This window comes from Aphis gossypii, chromosome 2 (genome assembly GCF_020184175.1).
Source record: "Aphis gossypii isolate Hap1 chromosome 2, ASM2018417v2, whole genome shotgun sequence".
Lineage (NCBI taxonomy): Eukaryota > Metazoa > Arthropoda > Insecta > Hemiptera > Aphididae > Aphis > Aphis gossypii.
Window position 1 is genome coordinate 27681016 of NC_065531.1, and position 22662 is coordinate 27703677.

Sequence of the window (22662 nt, forward strand, 5' to 3'; positions counted from 1 at the left end):
ATTTGCAATATCAAATATTATGAGGTACAATAATTACATTACAAACTTTACATTGTATAATAAAAATATACATTACTATACATAGGAACTAACAATATTACTTAATACTATAGCATCCAAAATACCATTAAATATTATATAGGGCTTCTTCTTATGTAATACATCACTTAAAGGTTTAGAGTTTTATGAAAACTGTATACTTTATTAAAATTTTGAATAATTTGTTTATGATTTTACATACATTTGAATCAAATTATTTTTAATTTCATAAAAAAAAAAAAAAAACATTTAAAATATGGTTATGCATAAAAATTATGTTACAGTCATTTACCAAAAATTATAAGGTATTATACCTTTAGGTTTTTCAATATAACCAACTTGAATAAACTTACTGATAAATGTTTTTAATCTTTGTACTGGTCCTCCACAACCAATTGGTGTAACTTCATCAATCTTTTTCATATAATTGGTATTTATGTACTCCAACATTTTAATAAATTGTCTTCCATAAGTTTGTTTAAGTTCATGACCAGTAATTATCAAAATTTCATGTAAAAAAATGGCTGTTACATCTAATTGGGGAACTAAATTTACAGTTGCTGCAATCAGCATCCAGGCTTGACCAATGCCTAAAGCTTTACCGCTCTTAGATTCAGTTACTATGATAGCTGCAAATAATCTTACAATACCAGTCATTCTTTTTACATACTTATCCTGTTTCTCAACAACTCCATTTGTATAGTTATAACATAACGATTTATAATATTCCTCATCAGTTTCTTCATCTGTTTTCGCAGCATTGTATGGGATAAGACATGGACATTTTTGCTTAAATCTTGCATATAGCAAAATACCAAAATCTGGATGAGTTTTCCAAAGCTCTGTAACAATTGAAGCAACTTCAAAACCAGTTTCTGTCTTTACACTAACCACTTGCTCTCCAATGTTTATTATTTTTTTAGCTAATGTATCTTTACAAAATATTAATGCTTCTGGATGACCATTTGCTGTTACAGTAGAATTTCCAGTTTTCACTGTTTTACACTTCAGTAATGCATCAAGTTTCTCAAATTTATCTTTCATATGCCATGGAGAAACTGAAGATATACTATTAACTGGTGTATTAATTGATTTTATTAATTCCTGTCTTAAAGGTTTAAAGTTGTCATCACAAAGAAAAGAAGAATAACCATTTTCAATTTTTTTCAAATATTCCTGAATAGTTAGATGATTTTCTAAAAATTGTTTGTATTCATCTTTAAAATTATAAGTACAATTGTTCATAGTAGTTTCAGGTTTTGAATCTTTGTTAATTTTAAAAGAAAAATTTGAAGTATTATTATCATTAACTTGTTTATTGGTGTTAAATTTAAATGTAAAGAATTCGTCAGACTTAACGAGGTTTTCATTTCTTTTAAATGAAAAATTTTGTAAGTCACTTTTAGCTTCATCACATTTATTTTTTGTTTCAAGAACATTTTTTTCTTTTACCTGATTATGAAAACTATTTTCTTTGCTTTTAAGTATATTTTCAGTTGATATATTATTCTCTTCATTTTTATGATCATTAATTTTAGATGAAACATGTATCTTATATTTAACTTGTATTTCTAGTAGCTGTTCATATAATATTTTAATATTTTGTTGAAGTTGATTGATAGCTAAGATATCTTGTTCATTAATATTTGAAGACTTCGTTTTTAAATCATTTAAAGAGATTTCAAAAAGCTTATATCTGTCTCCGTGACTACTAAATAATTGTGGTGTTTCATTTAGTAACTTTTTTATGTCACATAATGAACTTGATACATTATTAAGAGCCAAGGCGAATTTCATTTTATTAAATTTATTTTTATCTTCGAGTAATCTATTATGAAATTGATCATTATTGCTGTCCAGCAGTTTATTATTATAATTTTTGTCAATAAGCAGTCCCTCACGAATGGTACGCTTAGATTCTTCATCAATAGTATTTGTTTGTGTTTTAAAAAGTTTTTGTTTTGTCTGTTTCAAAGAATTAACTTTTTTGTTCATTTCTTTCCGTACATCGATTTTTCTATTTGCTTCAATTTCATTCATTTTAATTTTATACAAACCATCATATAAATTATTATAAGATTCATCGATTGTTTCATTGAGTGATTTATTTGATTCTACGCTTCTTATGACTTGAGAATGATTTTCAGTTAGGTGATCATTTTTAGAAGAGTAATATTCATTTACTTTTATTAAGTCTTCATTAACTCTTTTCAAGTTTTTATCAAATAGAGAAATATTGTTCCCATTTACTTGATTTTGAAATGAAAAATTCTCTTGATGCATATTTGAAATTGTAGTAGTAAACTCCATTACAACTTTTAAGTATTAATTAATAATAACGATTATCTAAAACAAAACAACAACTAAATTGGTAAGTAGGTACATAATACCATGGCTAAATAACTATTTAGCCATGCATAATACCAAAGAACAAACACTACCTATACTTAAAATTTGTAAATAATAAACATGATGTGACTTACAATATTATAAGAATTTATAAATGGTATTTGATAATAAAAAGTAGATTAGACCAGTAAAATAACATAAATTAATTACACATTTCGAAATTTATATTAAAATTAAACGGGTTCGTTAATCGTTATAATAATATATATTTAAAGGCGTGATAAGACTACTGATAACAGATACAAGTTTTTTGATAAGGATAGAGATACAATTATTTTTGCGTTAGGAGTATTACCAACGTAATAAAAACTTTGCTAATAAATAATTTAACTTTTAATTTTTTGTAAGCCTTGTTGTATAATAAATATAAATAATATTTATTCATTATTATTCAATATGACTACTTATTAAATATTTGAAGTTCACCTTAAATTTTTGTACTATAATATATTTTACTACTAAAACAAAACAAATGTTTAGCAGAGCAAGTTACCAATTGGAAAAGGTAGTTAATACTTAATTGATAAAATAATAACCTTTTCACTTAAAATCATTAATATTATCTCTAAATAGTAACTGTATTATATTAAACTATACCTACTTTTAATAGGTATTAATAACATAAAATATTTTTAACTAAAAAAAATCATGTTTTATTACATTTGTAAATTATTTGTTATAAATGTTTTAAATAGGAATGTACGTCGTGTGGTCTTATTTCTATTAAAAAAAATATTTGTAAGCGTTAGTAAATTAATTGGAGAGTAGGAGCCTTTAATTATTTATACAGTATTTGATACATAGGTATAGTATATGATCTAATGTATAATATAGGAGCAATGCCCCACAACTCTATGCATGTTAGATATTATATTTATATTATTATATATAGGCATATAGCTTTAATTAAAGCTGCCTTTTATATTTTTCAGAATATTATTCACCTATGACTGTATTACCTATATTATTATTATACCTACCAATAAATAATTTAACAATAATTTTGGCTTAATCACCTCCCACTGTCATCTGCCCAAAATGTTCGTTATTTAAGTCTACACCTTAACTGTCGGCTAACCTGGGCAACGCATAATACATATCCACACTAAACAGCTTGCTTTAAATGGGTAACCGGTCTCGTCAATTACGTTTTATCTTAACAACTAAAAATGTAAATCTTATTAGGTATCTTAATTTATGTAAATAATCCTAATTGAATTTAACTAACTACTTTTGGTAACTTTGTTCTATGTTATTTTATCTTTTATTTGTTATTTAATTTTTAATCACGGGTGCTTATTGTAAATAATTATCTTACAGATTGTACAATTGTCTAGTTTAAAAATAAAAACAATTTTGGAAAATATAATTGAATAATATTACTAAGTACTAATCTTCTAAATTATATACAATAATAGGTATCTACCTAAATTATAAAAAGCATAATAGAAATTAAATTTTTTAATAATTCTCATCACTATATTTCACTGTCTTAACTATTAACCAGGATGGGGCACTGAGGGCACAATGGGCACATGTCCCTCCCCTTCCACCAGAAATCTTTTTTTTATTTGGTTGGTCGGTAATATTAGTGGTGTATTGCACAGACATTTTGTTATTAGTTATATGATGAGGATAAATATATATATTTATATAATTCAAGGAAAATCTATTTTAGCGATCCACGTGCGTGCAACCGTTAACTGATGTTGGATTCTTTGTAAATAGTAATAATATTTGAACAAAAAAAGAAATTTTATATTACTACACAATACATATTGATATCATAATAAATTATTTTGTTAAATGTATGGGTGTCATAATAGTTGTTAACATAATTCAATAATTGTAGAGTGTAGACTGTAGTCATGCTGTAGTCATAAAAAAGTAGATATGTATTAAACACTTTATAAACAAAGGCGAGGTAATATAGAAATAACTAATAAGTATTCTAACATTCTAAAAAATTGTGAAAATAATTAAATGCCCCCCCCCTTAAAAAATGTTCTAGCTACGGCATTGTTTTATTTGTTTCATTTCGCTGAGCTTGTCTTTTAGCCACTTCTTTACCTTGATTGAAACCATCATGTGGATAGTCTTCCAAAAAAAAATCCATCATGAGATTACCACTGTTCTCTAAAAAAAATATAAAAAAATCTTTTACTTATATTATATACTTTAATTATTTTGTCAATATTTAGATATTTATAGATAATTAAGCAATACTTTTCATACCTGGATCACTTAAATACTGATCAAAATCTAGTATTCCTTCTTGTTGTAATACTTCATCGTCAATTAAAAAATTTCCATTATAATGATCAAATGGTTTAGTAATGATTGAATAAGCTGCATCAGCCATTATATCAGGTTTTCGTGAATATGATTTTGCTTCATTTATACCTGATAACATCTCCACAGCTGCTGTATGAATTACTATAAAAAATAAATACTTTCAAAGATTAAAACCATTTTGTAGTATTGTAACTAATTTGTTTTTATTGACATAATAATATATTGTTTTATAGTTTATAGTTTATACTATATGTATAATAGTTAGGTGATCATTTTTAGTTTCTATACTCAATATTCCTAAGTCATAATTTTACATGATTTAAAGTAAACAATTATTTAACGATACCCAATGAAAATAATTTAAAAAAAAAATTTTTTCCGTAAAAGTTTTGCAATGACCTAGAAATAGCTGTACAAAAATCATAATTTTAAAAAAGTCGAACCTTTTCGAAATAATAAGTATGGACATTAAAGACTATAGACATAATAGATATAATATGGTACATTATCTAACACTTGTAGTTAAGTATCTATATGAAAATATGTTTTTTTTATTTTATTATTAATAATTTTTATATTTATATTCTATATACAAAAGTTGAAACGAATAATTTAGTCTAAGTTTTTCTATATATACAAGCTCCAAAGTAGACATAAATCGATTTCTTCAGTCTTCGTAGTTTGAAACTTATTTTTGTATACCCCATTTACTCACATATTCACTCCGAACATAAGATTTTTATCCCATAGCAGTTGACGATTGGTATGCATTTTTGTAAATTTTAAGAATGCATGGTCATAAAGGTAATTTTCAGTAGATAAAGTAAAAAAAAAAATTCAACAAAAATTAATCTTACTATATTAAAACTATATTAATTGAGACTTGAGAGGCCATATATTAAAGGCTTATGGCTATAAATTATATTTAATACTTAATATTACCAGTTCTGGGCCATAAAGCATTTACAGCAATGTTATATTTCTTAAATTCTGTAGCCATTCCTAATACACACATTGACATTCCATACTTGGCCATTGTGTATGCAACGTGATCCTTAAACCAATTAGGATTCATATTCAACGGAGGACTAATATTTAAAATATGACCGTATTTGCTTTTCTTTAAGTGAGGCAAACATATTTTTGATCTAAACAGATAAAATAAAATATTAGAAAAAAAAATTCAACTGCTATCAGGGACGTAGCTAGAAAGAAGATCCATAGCCTACCCCCAGAAATATCATCGACGACAAAAATATTTTTTTTATCTATATATTACGTATAAATACAATATACACATTTAAGCATATTCTAAATATATCATAACAAATTTAATGTTTGCTTAAATAATAAGAATGATTAAAATTACTTATTATTGTCTTTTTTTTTTTAATTGACATCTTCTCACGGCTTATCTCACCCGAAATAAAATCCTGGCTATACGTCCCTGATTATTATAGTATTATAAAGTTAATACAGGTCAATTTTGAAATATATTACACAAGAAATGTTCCTCTTGTATTAATGTTATGCATTAAGTCATATCTTTTCATGTCAGTGTCTAATGTTCCAGTTAATGATATTGCACTAGCATTGTTTATGACTATATCTATACCTCCAAATACATCAACAGCTTTATTAACAGCATCAATTATTTGACTTTCATTTCTTACGTCAACAACACAAGGTAAACATTTTCCTCCTGCTTCTTCAACTAGAATATAATATAAACGTTATAGCATTTAAAGTTCATAGCTATATTTTTAGGAAAGCAAATAATTATTATAGTGTAGGTATTTATTGGTTTTACAACTAACTTGATTTTTTGGTTTTTTCACATATTAATTATAATTTATAATAACCTATGGTGAAATAATATTTCTACAATTTTAAGTTAGGTATCTTATAATTCTAATATGCCTACGACTCTTTCAGTTGTAAACTTAAGCTAATACCTACCTATTTTAGTTTTCTTATTCAAGTTTAGTCACGCACATTTCAAATTATTTAACAGTAAAGAATTGAATGAACCAACAAATTTTAACTGTTGACTATTGAGATTGGATGTTATTAAAACATTATATCACACTATCAAGTCTATAATATAATCAGGGAACTTTATAGGAAACTTAAATTTGTAATTGGCTTAGAGCAAAGTAAAGTAGTTATTCAATGACGACAACTTCAATTATAATATATTTAGTATAGATTATTATTATCTTTTTAAAATTGTAAATTACAATAATATACAATTAAAACTCGTAATAAATATTATATTGGTACCTACTCAAATTTATACAATATTATTATGTTATACCTATACTTAAAAAAATACGATGTATAATAGAAATGTATGTTTAATTTATGAAAAGTTGGTAATAACTAATAACAATTAATAAATAATACATTGAACTAATGTTGCTAAAATTTAAAATTTGGATTTGAATTTGTAAGGTTTATAAAAATAAAATTTGTGTTTGGAATAATTTGAGGAAATGCATACCTACCTATAACAATCATTACAACTTAATTAATTAATAGCAAACGTATTTTTTTTTTAATATATTACTCTCTTTTGCAGAAGTGTATATGGTTCCCGGGAGTTTAGGATGTGGCTCAGTTGTCTTTGCTGCAATAACTATGTTGGCGCCATCCTTGGCTGCTTTCAAAGCAATTGCTTTGCCAATACCACGACTTCCTCCGGTAATAAATAACGTGCGCCCTTCCAATTTTCTAAATTAATAACAAGATATTATAAAGATATTATACACAGATTTCAAACGTATATATGCATGTATTGCAGGTATTAACTAATAATTATTTTGATTTCTTAATTTAAAAAAAAATAAATAATAATTTACAGATTATAAAGTTTCTGAGTGAAGCGACTAATTTTACAAAATTTTCAACTTTAGAATGGTAGTAGAAAATTGGATCTATATATGAATAACGAATTATTTTGTTATGAATCAAAAATATTATTAGTGGAGACTCGAAACTTTTACGTTGGTAAAAGGTTATATTTTGTCATTATGAATTTTACTATATTATCCGCAATAATATTTTCAATTTGGATATATATTTGTAAAACGACACAAAGTAAATAACTCATTATTCTTCATTTATCTAAAAAAATAAAGTATGCTTATTTTGAAGATTTTTTTTCATTTTCATCATTTTTTATTATATTTTCAAGCTTTAGATGAATCACATTACATTAAAGTTTCTTTTTATAAATCTTATAAGTAAAACATACATGAAATCTTGTATCATTTTCAAATTTTAGTTATCAAAGTAAAAAAATGTAGGTAGGATATTTTTATTTCAAAATAATTTGCAAATTTTAACCATTTTGACTCAATATTTTAATGTTCATAAAAAATTATTATCGATTAAACTTAGCTTATTTATTTAATTCTAGTAATAACAACTTATTAGAACAATTTTCAAGATTTTCGACAAATATTTAAAAGATAAAATCAACATTTTTTAATAATGTCTAAATAAAATAGAGTTAAACCAAAAATGTATTTACTACATAATATTATTAATAGGTCCAATACTTCAGTCTCCAATTGTATTATTTTACAGACTATGATATAGATAATATATTAAATACAATATACAAAATACGTGTATTATATTATTGTATAGAGACTGTATTATCGGAATAGATATTCTACTAATTGATATAATGAAAATAATTTGTAACTGTGACATACCTACTTATTTAGTTAAAATTAAAAAATCATATAACTTATTTATTGTACCCAAGTTCCTTAATTATACTCAAATTAGTAATTACTTATTTATTCATATTATTTAGATATAATATTAAGATAACTTGAAAAATAACAATAACAAACATAGATACAAAAGTATTTTACTCATTACTATTTAATATTGTATAGTTTACTAGATAGTATCTAGGTACCTATATTAACTTATGACGATAGTAATAATAATATAATGGTGTACATACCCAGTGTTAAGCATTTTAAAATTATTTGAATAAAGTTTATAAAATGTCTACTGTATAATAAATTTCAATAACACCAAATCCAAATTTTAAGGTATAGTAGTACTTATATAGTTTATACAAACTATAGCTAGGTAGGTAAGTAAAAAACTAACACTTATTAACTAAAATGATCATTTACTTGCAGTTAAACAATTTAAAATTAGTATAATATCCCTTCCTATGTTATTCGAAAAAAATAATAAAAGAATAATGCAATGACGAAATAATAAAAAAATTAATGCAATAATAAAAAAATGCAATGACGATACATACGATTTTAACTAATTATCATAAATTTATACAAAATATGTTTATCAAGCATAAAAAATGAATGATTAGGTGACTATTAAATTGTACAATATATACAATTTTTTTTAATATTCAACTTAAAAGCCAAATGGTGTTAACTGAATACTAATGAATATATAATTGTAACTTCTAGGTAATATATAAGTATTATATGATAATCATTTTAATACATGTTTATAAATAATTAGTTGATGGTTCATATTAGGTTTATTTTGTTGAACAATATTTGACTTTTTGAACTTTTTACTTTTACTAGACTGGCAAACTGTCTTAATGACTATTGACTAATGACTATAAATAGTATTTTAATATAGATACCTTTTCAGTTTATTTTAATCCAATTTCTGATTAGGGTATTATAATTTTACACAGTATCATTTTTATTAATTTAATTAGGTACCAACAATCTATAATCTACATGAAAAATAATACATGAATACATATAGCCAAATAGATATTAAATATGACTTATACTTAATTCTTTTTAAATTTGTAAATTATTAATAGGTATTTATTTGATTATATTTTTGAAATTATTATGAGAAAGGTGTTTATTAGTTTCGGTCAAAATCAATAACTATACATACTAGTTGCGGTCTAGTTGAAAACGGTAGAACACCATTTATTATTGTTTTTTTTTTCAATTGAATTTCGGACGTTTCATCCTTGTCGTTAGGTTAGGTTTGTATCAAATATGTAAATTAAAAATGCATTTAGGTAACGATAACGATACAACATTTTATATCAATTAAAATATCGTAATCGTATATTTTTATGCTATATTATGTTGACGTTTAGTGGTAGGTACTAGTGCTGTTGCTGTACCTACTGCCGCAAGAGTGTTGGTATTTGGACATTTGGTAATATATAAAGACAACAGACCACGGATGTGTAGCTGATGTCCTCTTAAAAATTGGTAACCCGTCGCCATGTTGATTGTACCTCTTAGGTTTCTAAATGCTCCTAAGTACATATTTTTTTTTAATTAGTTTTCAGTTAGAAGTACATAGGTATTTTTGTATGTAGTATAGATGTATAGTGTATAGTGTAAAGTGTATACACATTATAAATTATAAATAATACATGTATAAAATAATTATTCTACCTACTTAATCACTTATTTATTCCAATTACATGTATTGCTATTGGTTATTGCTAACAAATTAATCTAGATAAATGATATATTACATACTGATAGACTAGATTATTATTGTATTTTTACAGAATAGATGACATTTAATACATATTATAATATATTCTGTGGTAATATACTAGTTAAAATATTTATAAAAATGGATATAAATCTAAAAATATATTGTAATTAATAACATTATAATGGTAATATTGCAATTTATTGCGATAAGAAAAATGTTAAAGTTCAAATTCTAACTAGATTTAAACATAAAAGGTTCTATTGCAGGACGCAGAAGCAATTAATATAATTAGGTAATATAATTTTGTTGTGTTGCTCAAGTCTGCAAGGCTCGTTTTTCTGGAATAGTTAAAATTATTATACTAATGATTGTGATTACCTACGTTTTTTTTAAATTTTAATTCTTTCGGTTTGTGTTTGATTTGTTTGATTATAAGAAATAAAAACGAAAACCCTTTTAGGGGATATTACGTAGTTTTGTGACTACCTCATATATCTCATTACATATTAAAGTTATTTAAAAGATAGAAAGGTATTTAAAAAAAAAAATAATGTTGAAGTAAATAGATACACTTAACAATACCAATAAATCAGATTATGAATTATAATATTAAAATATATAATACATTATTAAAGTAAACATATGCTAAGTAAATCATCTCATGTAGGTATATATATATATGTCGCAAGCATATAGTTAAATCAGGCATTTTACTAAATGTCTAGACATATAGTTAAAGAATTTGATTTTTATGCAATTTCACTATCCACCTAGACACTTAGCTAAAATATGTCTAGTATAATTTAATAAAATGACTAACCATTAAACTAAATGCGTATTTAAAGTCAGGCAAATAATAAAAATGAAACATTTTGTATTATCATAAACATTTAACTATATTTTCTATTAATTATTTATTGTTTTTATATATCTATAAAAACTATGTATTATTTATTAATAGGTATATGAAATATATTTAAGTTTTAAGAGTGAATAAGATCCATAAATGACCCAGATAGCTTATTAATGTCAAATAATGCATAGCTTTATTTTTAATTATCTCTGTGTGAGGAGAAGAATTTAATTTAGAATCGAAAATAGTGCCTAAATATTTTAATTAATTGCGAAACAAGCTTGATATAAGAGTAATAAAAAAAATAACAATAATAACTGCACGACGCGCGACGGTGTGTGATGTATATCGAAGCGGGAGTTGCCATTTAAACTGTAAAATACAGACAAATTTGTTAAACGATATAACTAATTTTCTAATTCATAAATAAACTCCTAGTAAACTCCAAAATATCAGAAATATTGTGTGTAATGTGCTTTTGTAAAAATCATCAAAACCGTACATTTAGAAATTAAGTTAAAAATGAAAATGTGTGGAATTTTTAATGGAAAATTTATATTAAATTCAGAATAATAGAAATCACGGCATCCGTTTCTAGCGTCCTTGTTGCCATAGATAATAATAATTCTTTATTATTATTATTACCTATTATTTGCATTTATGATAAAAAATAGTGATATTACAACAAAAACCCTTCGCCAACTACGTGTAAAAATGGCTGAGTAAAAAAAATATAAGAGTTAGAAATAGAATATTATTGATAGTTAATTTGGTTTTTAATAAAATAAAAGCGCATCAATTAACATTCAAAAATTAATAATTCCTTCTACACCACGGAAGTAAGTTATTAACAATAATCTTTGGCACATGTTTTTTTTTTTTTAATCTGGCCACAAAATCGAGTAACTACGAAACAATACAGAATTAATAATTGACACTGTATTGGGTATACGTACCGGTCGTTTGCCGAAAATGATCAGTCTCCTTCGACAACTCAAGCCTTCGACATCTAAAAGAAAAAAAACAACCAAGAAGAATCGCAGTGAAGAAACCGACCAGCAGAACAAAAAGTTACTACGACGATCAGACCAGCGAAAAGTACCGGCACCGCAGACAGACAACCAGCTGCCACCACGCCATTTCCACCGACGACGGATTGTGGGCTGCCTATTTCACCGACTGACGACAACCACCCGGCGAGCACCTCTCAGGGTTAGTAAATCGACTACCGGTACGATCCTGGCCAGACGTCCGTGGTCCGACGAACACCCTCGACGTGCCGTCGAAGAGTGCCGCAGTCGCCGTGAAAAAGGCATCCGCGGTGTGTCCGACATGTCTGCAGTGAAGCCGACTTGAGAATAGTTACTGCGACGATCAGACCAGGGACAAGTACCCAGCGCCGCAAACAAGGTAAGTATAAGTGGAATATGGCTCCTGGCGATACCACTATAAAAAAACGCGCCTATGCTAATACCCCTATAGGGTGGTGTGGAAATTTAGTAGTCCTGAATAAAACTTAAACTTATGTAATAGTAATACTTAAAAATAACTGTCACAGGATACACGGATAAAATAATGGGGAAAGAAAACCGATGGCATTCGTGACAGGTATTAGGTATAGACGTATAGTGCAGTGTTGTATAAAATATAGGGTCGCGGGCGCGCGACAACCGTGAATCGTGATGGTCACGTAGTAGTATCTTTTCGAGCCATAATAATATAGAATATTATAATATAATATTATAATATAATATAATATAATATAATATTATAATATCTTCGAATTTAATGTAAAATGCCACGAAATACCGTTTTTTTTTGAAAAAATTACATTAATACATCATGTACAATACTTGGTGAAGGAGTAAGTTCTCACATTCAAAATTTCACATACATGATTTAATACGATGACTAATGAATGTACATGCATAAAAACAGAAGAAAAAACAAATTTTTATTTTTTAGAAAGGAATGTGAATCATCTAGATTGGGAATATCGTCCGTCACAGTGGAAGACGATAAATTCGAAAATCTCCTGGACAACGGGTACAGCGTTGTTTATTATTAGCCACTATCCAGCAATAACGTTCACCTATTCTAAACAGCTGACAAGAGGACTCCGCGGGACCGTTTACTTTTCCAAACATTATAATTACTTATTAGTATTTACCCAATAATACGAGTACCTATATTCTAATAATTTAACAAGGATTTCGATGTCGAGTATTTCATTTCGTATTTTAGGTATCTACCCATTTTAAACTTTTAGGTGGTCGTTTTTATTTTAAATTTTAATATAATTAATATAATATTCATTATTCAATAATCAACAACTCTATGGACAGTTGAAAAAATATTATATTTTTAACAAAATAATTTTATGATGATGAGCAATTACACATATTACCGTTATATAATGTCATGTAATTATGAAAATTAACAATTACCTATGTTATAATTTAATTAACATTGCTAGTACAACATCAGTAGTATTACTAAACAAATAATAAATTGTCCACCAAACAACTAAACTAAATGGTTGAAAATAAAGAACCATATTTTTTTTGAAAGTAATTAATATTTTATTTCATTTAGGCCGAGGCCACACATAGTGGTTGAACCGCAACATGACGAGGTCGAACGCGAACTATGCGCTATGCGCATCGCGGTTGAACCGCGTTTGTGTGGACGCGTATCAGGCGGTTGCATTTAAAATCAAAAATTTTGAATTTTTTGGACGGTTCAACCGCTATGTGTGGCCCCGGCCTTATATCTGATTAAATTTTGAAGATAGACGCGTGGGACGCGGGGTATGTGCCGAACCTATACCGCGTTTATCCTCAAAATATTTTGAAGTTTGAACCCAAACCCTCAACGTTTTACTCAAGACAGCTTATTTAAGTAACATAGGTACGTAATATTAAATAGGTATAGTAAGTTATTTTTATTTTTTAAGAAACACGATTTTATCGGCACAATTACATTAACAATGATGCCCGATATGTATAAGTAGTTTTTATTTATAACTGTATGTCTGTATCCCAATATGAGATTATAGTAGGGTGTGTTAAGGACGTTAAGGTATAATATTTAACATTATAATTAATATATTCAGCATTTAATTCATACACAATCGATCTGGATATATTATTGTACAGAACCTGGAAAAATATAATCACCAATAATAATTTGTCTGTCCAAAGACCTCGTGAAAAACTATGAAAATAATACAAAAGTACCCTAAATAGCATAGACTATTAGATTAGATCTCTTAACATAATCAAACTTTATATATTATACAAGTTTAAGAAAATAAGGTAGTTGGAGAAAAATTATTGAAAGCAAGTATAAGTATATTTTATATCATATTAAAACTGCAAATTTAATTGTATAATTGAAAATATAGAATATAGAAATTAAATTAACATTAAATAGTTTTAAAATGTCCAAAAACGTTGTATAAGTAATAATAATTATAATAAAACAATAACAATAATTTGTTTATAATTTTAAAGTAACCATAGTATGGCTATTTCTTAGTAGAAAACCCTTGAGGATATAATGACTGCCATCTCCATGTATCTTCACACATTTCCTTTAAAGTTCTCTTAGCTTCCCATCCAAGATATGATTTTGCAAAAGATGCATCACAATAAGATGAAGCACAATCACCAGCTCGACGATCAGCAATAGCATATTTTACTTTTTGTCCACTAACTTGACTAAACATATCAATTACCTGAACAGAATAATTAGTAAAGATGATTATTTAATATAATTGACGGTTAATTATTTTTTATAAAATAAAATTCAATTGTATTTTGTATATTTTAATAATAAATAATAATTTAGGAATAACTTAATAATTTTTTCAAATTGTACAAACTTAAATTTATTTGTGTTTAAACTTTTTCAATTTTTGAAAATTTAATCATAATAAGTTTTAAAATAAAATAGTTGTACAACAGTGTTTAGACTTAATCCTGACAAAGTATATCTAATGGGACGTCTTTTCAATTCATTATTTGTAAGTATTTCTTTTAAATTAAATATTTATAGTAATCTATTCAAGTTATTATTTGATATATAAATATGAAATACATTAATTTTATATGTAAGAACATTTTTAAAATAGTTTCAGATAAACATATACTTTTTTAAAATATATTTCATGTATAATATGAAATCCATAAAATAACTTATTAATTTTTGTTTTTTTTTTTATATATAGAAATAATTTGTAAGATAATACATTCAAATGTGTCATAAGATATTATCCTAAGGCAGTCACTGTGTTAAAGTATAATTTTAGTTATTCGATAACTTTTTTTATGTTATCAATTCAAAATCATTAATTTTTTAAAATCTATTTTCTTAAATTCTATATCTAATTGCATACTTGACAAAAATATCATTACTTGTAATACTGAATATCCATTCCCAGTGCCTAAATTTATGGCTATAGCTCCATTTTCATTTGCATTTTGTAACTTCTGTAATGCACTAACATGACCTTCGGCCAGATCCATAATGTGAAGGTAGTCTCTTACTCCTGTTCCATCAACAGTATTATAATCATTTCCAAAAACATTAATACAAGGTCGATTTCCAACAGCAACTTGAGCAACATATGGCATTAAATTGTTAGGAATTCCAGTAGGATCTTCTCCCAAAATTCCAGAAGGATGAGCTCCAACTGGATTGAAATATCGTAAAATAATTACAAACCATTCCTAATAATAAATACACATAGATTAAAGTAAATAATGAATATATTGTTATGAATATTGTGAAATATACTTTATCAGAATTGCATAAGTCTTGTATTATTCCTTCAATATAATACTTTGATTTAGCATATCCATTGAGTAAATTTTGACCAACTGGATGCGATTCCGTTATTGGAAGAAATTGTGGTTCACCATATACTGTAGACGAGGAGGAAAATACAAGTTTCTTTACATTGTGTTCTTTCATGACCTATCAATTAAATTTATTAGTATACTTATTATGTATAAAATATTTACCATTTTATTAGTAATTACTTATTAATAAAGAAATTATTTAAACTAGTTACACTTCACATACTTGAAATAAATTGATTGATCCTGAGACATTGACTCGATAATAAGTCAAAGGAATGATACATGATTCACCAACAGCTTTTAATCCAGCAAAATGAATAACACAACAGAAATTATGCTAAAAAAATCAATAAATATAATTGATCATACTATGAAAAATATCAATTAATTATTGTTATATATATGATAAAATAATCAATATTATTATCTTTCTTTTATATTCTTAATATCTCGAACATTCATTATAAGTATTTGCTTATCCACAAATTCCAAAAAATATAAAACCTTCTCCTAACTATACATTGAAGCTGATCACCGGTTTGATAATATTTAACTCCTTTTTAAAAAAATTAAAATAATTCAGATCTTCTTGGAAAAGTCATCTTAAGTGCTTTCTCTTATTTTACTCACAATCAGAATCCTATAACTATCCTGTCACAACACATTAATAGCCATAATCACCTCCTTCACTGCATGTTCGGAAACTAAACCTGTATATTAACCTGTAACCTGTATTATTGTATTTATATATTATTTGTCTATATTCATCTACAAATGTTTATCTTAAGTTTTTCACAGCATTATATTTCTTTACTATATTATAGTTGAAATAATTTTGCTCTTTCTACATAGGTTTAAATTTTAGTCAGAATAATGTTTTGTTATAAATAGAGTACGGATTTGTTTACATTAGAAAGTATCAAAATATGCCATGTAATGTGCATTAAAAGTCATTAAAATATACAACAAATATGCAATAAAAAAAATTTATACTTCAAAATTAAAAATAGTATTAAAAAATATACATAATTCTATAAAGAAAAACTAAATATTTCTGTTTAAAAATAATAATAATAATAATAAAAATAACTCAAAGTGTTTTGATTCTTCATTGTTAAAATTAATTATTAAAATTTGATATTCAAGTTTTTCTTTGGTAAAACTTGACTGTTAATAAATGTTTGTATATCAAAAATAATCATTCAATATTTTCTGAAGTTAGTTGAACCTTCATACTAAATTATACTTTATTAATTTTACATAATACTTTTAAGTCTTTGTTTTTGGAGAAAATATTATTGAAATATGTAATTAATATTTATGGTCAATTAATATGCAAAATAAAAATTTAAAGGTGAATTCCAATTAGTATGATTTGTCCAGATTATTAACAAAAATTTAAAAAAGTAAAAAAAATGCTTAAACATACAAATTCAGACTCTAGTTATAAATAATCATGACATATGTATAAACTCAACATTTTTACAAATATATTGGAAGATTTATAAATTAATGTAATAAACCATATAGCTAACCTTATCAAATACTTTGGAGAGAGAATCATAGTCCAAGAGATCAACGTTATAGAATGTGACAGGCTTACCAACCAATTTTTCAACTTGAGATATAGGTACTGGATTTTGTCCTTCGTTTCCTTTATTAAAAGTATTTAAAAATACATTTTTAGTAAATATTTAAAATAAAATACAACAAGTTGTTAGTTGTATTTAGAAATATGTAAATAAGTGTTGGGAAAGTTCATTTAAAAATTAAACTTTCTTGTATTAACATTAATTATTAAGCTAATGAACATATTCATTAGGTTATTTATTAAAAAGCAAATTGCTAGCTGCAAAAATAGGATAAATAATTGAGAGCATAAACCTAAAGTACAAAATAAAATTTTATAATTTGAAATATTTTCAATTTGTATACATAATTAATAATTCATATATAAATATATATTATATAACTTGAAAAGCCTAAAATTATTCTAGTTCTTTTCAGTTATGAATTTCGTCAATGCTCTATTTGAAGAAAAACTGAATGATGTTTAATATCATTCACTTAATATAAACATCAGTAAGTTCTCATTGTTTCCCAATAATGATTTAAATGTAATATACAAGTTAAAAGCAAGCATAATAAATAATAATAGTTTAGAAATTAGATTATGCGTAAAAGCATGAAAAATAGTTATAATTAACTCTATTAAGATACTAACCTGATTGATATAAATATATAACTAATATTATACTTTATTGAAAAGGTTATTGTAAAATTTTAAATACTTGATATTATAAATTAAATTTTTTAAGTATAAAATCTACTTTTATTGCATTTATAATTTACATTTAAAGTTTAAAAATTATGACAATGTTAACTGGTTTGTTAGATACATTATAATAATAATACATTTAAATTTAAATTACCTATTAAATAATATTTTTTTTCACAATTAATGCCTTACAATGATTTAAACAATGCAATAAACTAATAACAAATTATAAAAAGGTATCATTATTAAAAAATATAATTATGATTAATTAAATAGGACTTAAATAAAATGAATGAATGAATCAGTATTATTAATAACTGAATAGAATAATAAATACAAATAAATGGTATCAGTGTGTAAGCGGCGATCAATCATAATTTTTTTTATTTACATAATCTAAACCTGTGGCCTTAAACACATGTGGCCACGAGCCACATCCGGCATGAGAGCTCTTTTGATGTGACCCGCAATGAATATTTATTTGTTCAAAAATTTTGATTTTAATTTTGTTAATATTTGATTTAGTATTAAAATAAGTAAAAAAAATATAAGTGTTTTGCCTGTTAAGTGTTAACCTTTAACGTAAATATATATGGTCCATTGGTAATTTGAGTTTGAGACCACTGATCTGAATCTACAAGTCGATAAATACGATTAGATATTAAATACTAATGGTGCTTCTCCTGAACCCTATGCTTAAAAAGAGGTGGTTAGAGGAATGGTGATGTTCTATACATCAATCATAGCTTTTAATACTCAATAAGTTTTTAAACAACTCAAAAACAACCTTTTGTGAGTAATTCAAATAACAATATTTATTTTTTTGTGTAAGAACCTTTTTTAAAAAACATTTCTATGAATATTTTATGTATTATGCTTTTTCATAAATGAATAATTAATAATTAAATTTAAAAAATTGAATAGTCTATTAGTGTGTAGTTTTTGCTAGATCACATACAATTTTATTTTTGATATACATGTAGATTGTGAAAAATTATGGTAGATTGCTTATGACACAAGTGAACTATATGTAGATCACTTAAAACACTGTTACCAAATAAATATTTATAAAGAAATGAATACAGTATCTTGTTTAATGATTTGACACATATTAATTAAATGTAGTATAACATACCTTTACATGCATTTGACAAATTATCTAAGACCACCACCTCATACCCGGATTCAATTAAAGGTATAATAGTATGGCTACCAACATACCCTGCACCACCAGTCAACAAAACACATTTGCTTTTGGAATTATCCATTTTGTGAATAATAATTACAACTGGGTGTATTTTTTATGAACAATGTTCTAAAAAATAAATAAAAGTATTCATAAATAACTTAAAACAATTTATAAGAGTACAAAAGACAAATACAAAATCTTTTTATAATGGTTTAATACTTATTTCTATCTTAAATATTGTTTTGTAATTTGTAAATATTAAATTTTAAACCAACATTTATAAGTTATAGGGTAAATTTAAAAACATAAATAAATAATTTTAAATGCTATTATACCTACAATGATTTATTATCAATATTAATTAAAATCTTTCCACATTTAATATAAGTATACAAATATACAAACTAAAGTCCAAACATTTTTAAAATATAATTAAGTAGGTATATAGTTTTCATAAACTATTAAAAAAAAATATTTTTCTATGACTCTTAAATATACTTATTTTCTGATAACTATTAAATTTAAAGTTACCTGTATTTAAAAATAATTTAATTTCATAAATTTAAAATTATTAGAAATTAGTTAAAATTAAAATACTAACAAATTTAACACAATACAGAAACTGAAATTGTGTTTAAATAATGCCAAGTCACTATATTTAATATAATATAAGTGTGTATGTAATACAATCTAGTAAAGTATAGATAAGATATTCTTCAACTTCAAGGACATAAATATGACGTTAGTGTTAATCTTTTGATGGTATACTCATATATTTTTCTATAAGTATATCAATACTTACTAATTAGGTAATAAATTGTTTAGTATTTTTTTAAATATCTAATATATATGACCTTTTTAAGCTTTATTAATACTTATACCAGCATTTCTATAGAACTAAATAAGTGAAAATATATTTTCTTATGCATCATTAATTTTTTATATAAATATAAGATGTTATAACAAACACAATCATCAAATGAATTTTATTATAAATACTTGAAGACTATATTTTCAATAATTTAAATTTATATCACTTAGATAGTGTTAAATGGCGATACACTATTATTAAATTTATAATCAATCAGTTTTAGTGCAAAATATTATGTAGATCAGCATTTCCCAATTTTTTTTCCACAGAACAAAATTAATTATACTTTTCTTAGCGGAACCCTAGTTTGAAAACAGAAAATTATTACCTTGTAGTATTTATACTTTTATACTTGATTTAAAAAGAAAGAAAAAATATAAATTTAAAACAATTATTTTATGTATTAAAAAATATTTACTGTACAAAGAAATACAATGTATCTAAGTACCTATTTTTATCAATTTAATGAGAAGAATGAAATTTGTGTACGTCTGGCCACTTAGCCTATAGGTCAGCGCACGTACAACGGCAGTGCGGTTGTGATTCTTTTCTACAAAAGTTTTGTTTAATTTTAAAACGGAACGCGGAACCCTTGTGGTTCTTTCACCAAACTCTAGAGTTCCGTGGACCACCAATCGGTAAACGCTGATAATTTTTTATAAAAATATTGACGTAAATAAATCAAAATTTATATGAGTAGTTACTGAGTTAATAAAAATAAATAATAATCTTTAGAAATAGTTTTATAAAAATATAAAATAAATGTAATATTAAATTTAGTATTTATTATACAACTTATGAAATGCTAATAGATGAATATTATTATTATCTTCAAATCATCATAGTTTTTATTATTCTCAAACCTTAATCATAGGCGCAAATCACACCCAAAAATATTAGGGAGGCTTAAGTACCAAAATTTTTAAGGCAATAGACCCAGCCCGTGAGAGGGCCCTCGCGGCCTCGCACACCCCAATAGTACCATACCCTATATATGTTATATATATATATAAATGAAATATAAATCTCTCAAATATAACTAAACACCCAATGTAAAACAAGTTAATTTAACTTATTATAAATTTAATGAAAATGTAAGCTTATTTTCAGCATACTTATTTAAAATAATTCCATTATCTAATACTATATCTCTTTCAATGTGAATAACTGATTAATTCAATATTCTTTAAATTAACTTAAATTAAATAATTTTGTTAATGAATTTTTAATAAATGAAATTATTATAGAAATATCATGTTAGTAACACTATAAGTTATAGGTAATTATGGATTTGGGGTGCTAGCATTAAAATTCAGAGTGCTAAGCACCCTTAGCATCCACCACCCTTGCAATTTGCGTTTATGACCTTAATATTATATAAGTTAATTTAATATTAAAATGTAAACTTAATCTAATTATAAAAACTATTAGATTTAGTAGTTATACAGAATATAAAAAGTATTTATTACATAAGATTAAATAATTCAAAAACTACTCGTTAAAATTTTGATTTAAATACATCAATTGTTTCCATCATTGTTATCTGATTAACAATTTACAAAAACTAATAAGTAGGTATTGCCATAAGACACGCCCCAAGTAAAATAAAAAATTTCAAAGATTAGAATTTAAACAAATCCATTATTTAAGTAAAAATGAGGTTAAAACATGCTTGGTGAATCATCATATACCTATAAAGGTAGTATAAATAATTAATATTTTAGAACTTTATAGTAGTTTTCTTTAATGAAACCCAATAAGTTAGAATTACTTATGATTATTTAAATTAACGAAATAATTTACTTTAAAATGTCAAAAATAAAAATCTAAAAATTATAATAATAATTATTATTATTATTTTATACATAATATTTAACAAGCTTCTAGTAGTATGAAGTATTAAAATGTTATGAAATAAAGATATACTCACGAACAATCACTGAGGGTGATGATAACACAATTATAATTACTAAAGTTAGCAGTAGCATACGTTTTATCCATAACGCCCAAAGGCAAAATAATAAGTACACGCGTTAATGCGATGTGAGTAGGTGGTAGTAGGTTATTGAAATCAATTGGGCAATGGGCATTACTTATTAGTATTTACTATTTTGTAAATACTAAATGGCGGTGAATAATTATGATATTATGATTTGTGAATTTGTGATAGTGATTAATGACATAGTGAATTATACTGGAGTCTGGAAGATATTATTCCAAGACCACTGAATACTATACTAATAATAAAAGTTGAAATGTTTTAATAGATACCTATTATATATATTTTAATTAATTAATGTAACAATAATTTAACATAATTTTTAATAAATGTTTATTATCTATATCTGTGCCCTGTGGTTCGCGGGAAGTACAAAATAT

At 25.0% G+C, this 22662-nt stretch overlaps 3 protein-coding genes and 1 long non-coding RNA gene across 5 annotated transcripts; 1 reads left to right on the forward strand and 3 right to left on the reverse strand.

Moving 5' to 3' along the window:
• Positions 1-167: 167 nt before the first annotated feature.
• On the reverse strand, positions 168-2650 carry LOC126550399 (mRNA export factor Gle1-like). The gene is made up of 2 exons (XM_050201840.1): positions 2523-2650; positions 168-2385 (listed from the first exon to the last, which is right to left on the reverse strand). Exon 2 carries the CDS (start codon positions 2347-2349, stop codon positions 328-330), a length of 2022 nt encoding a protein of 673 aa, XP_050057797.1. The 5' UTR covers positions 2350-2385; positions 2523-2650; the 3' UTR covers positions 168-327.
• Positions 2651-2823: 173 nt separating this feature from the next.
• Positions 2824-8712, forward strand: LOC126550434 (uncharacterized). Its single transcript, XR_007604517.1, has 3 exons — positions 2824-2953; positions 7325-7546; positions 7607-8712. It is a non-coding gene; the product is annotated as an uncharacterized LOC126550434 (long non-coding RNA).
• On the reverse strand, positions 3149-8875 carry LOC114130767 (hydroxysteroid dehydrogenase-like protein 2). Its single transcript, XM_027995816.2, has 6 exons — positions 8726-8875; positions 7313-7476; positions 6244-6457; positions 5686-5891; positions 4684-4884; positions 3149-4584 (listed from the first exon to the last, which is right to left on the reverse strand). The coding sequence occupies exons 1-6, from the start codon at positions 8737-8739 to the stop codon at positions 4460-4462; spliced, it is 924 nt and encodes a 307-aa protein (XP_027851617.2). The 5' UTR covers positions 8740-8875; the 3' UTR covers positions 3149-4459.
• Positions 8876-14412: 5537 nt separating this feature from the next.
• Positions 14413-22570, reverse strand: LOC114130782 (UDP-glucose 4-epimerase-like). 2 transcript variants are annotated; one of them, XM_027995838.2, is made up of 7 exons: positions 22214-22570; positions 19359-19538; positions 17481-17599; positions 16169-16282; positions 15881-16060; positions 15499-15813; positions 14413-14819 (listed from the first exon to the last, which is right to left on the reverse strand). In XM_027995838.2, exons 2-7 carry the CDS (start codon positions 19489-19491, stop codon positions 14610-14612), a joined length of 1071 nt encoding a protein of 356 aa, XP_027851639.1. In that variant the 5' UTR covers positions 19492-19538; positions 22214-22570; the 3' UTR covers positions 14413-14609. The 2 variants fall into 2 exon arrangements, with proteins under 2 accessions (XP_027851639.1, XP_027851640.1); XM_027995839.2 differs by lacking the exon at positions 22214-22570 and adding an exon at positions 19944-20108.
• Between the last annotated feature and the right edge of the window lie 92 nt (positions 22571-22662).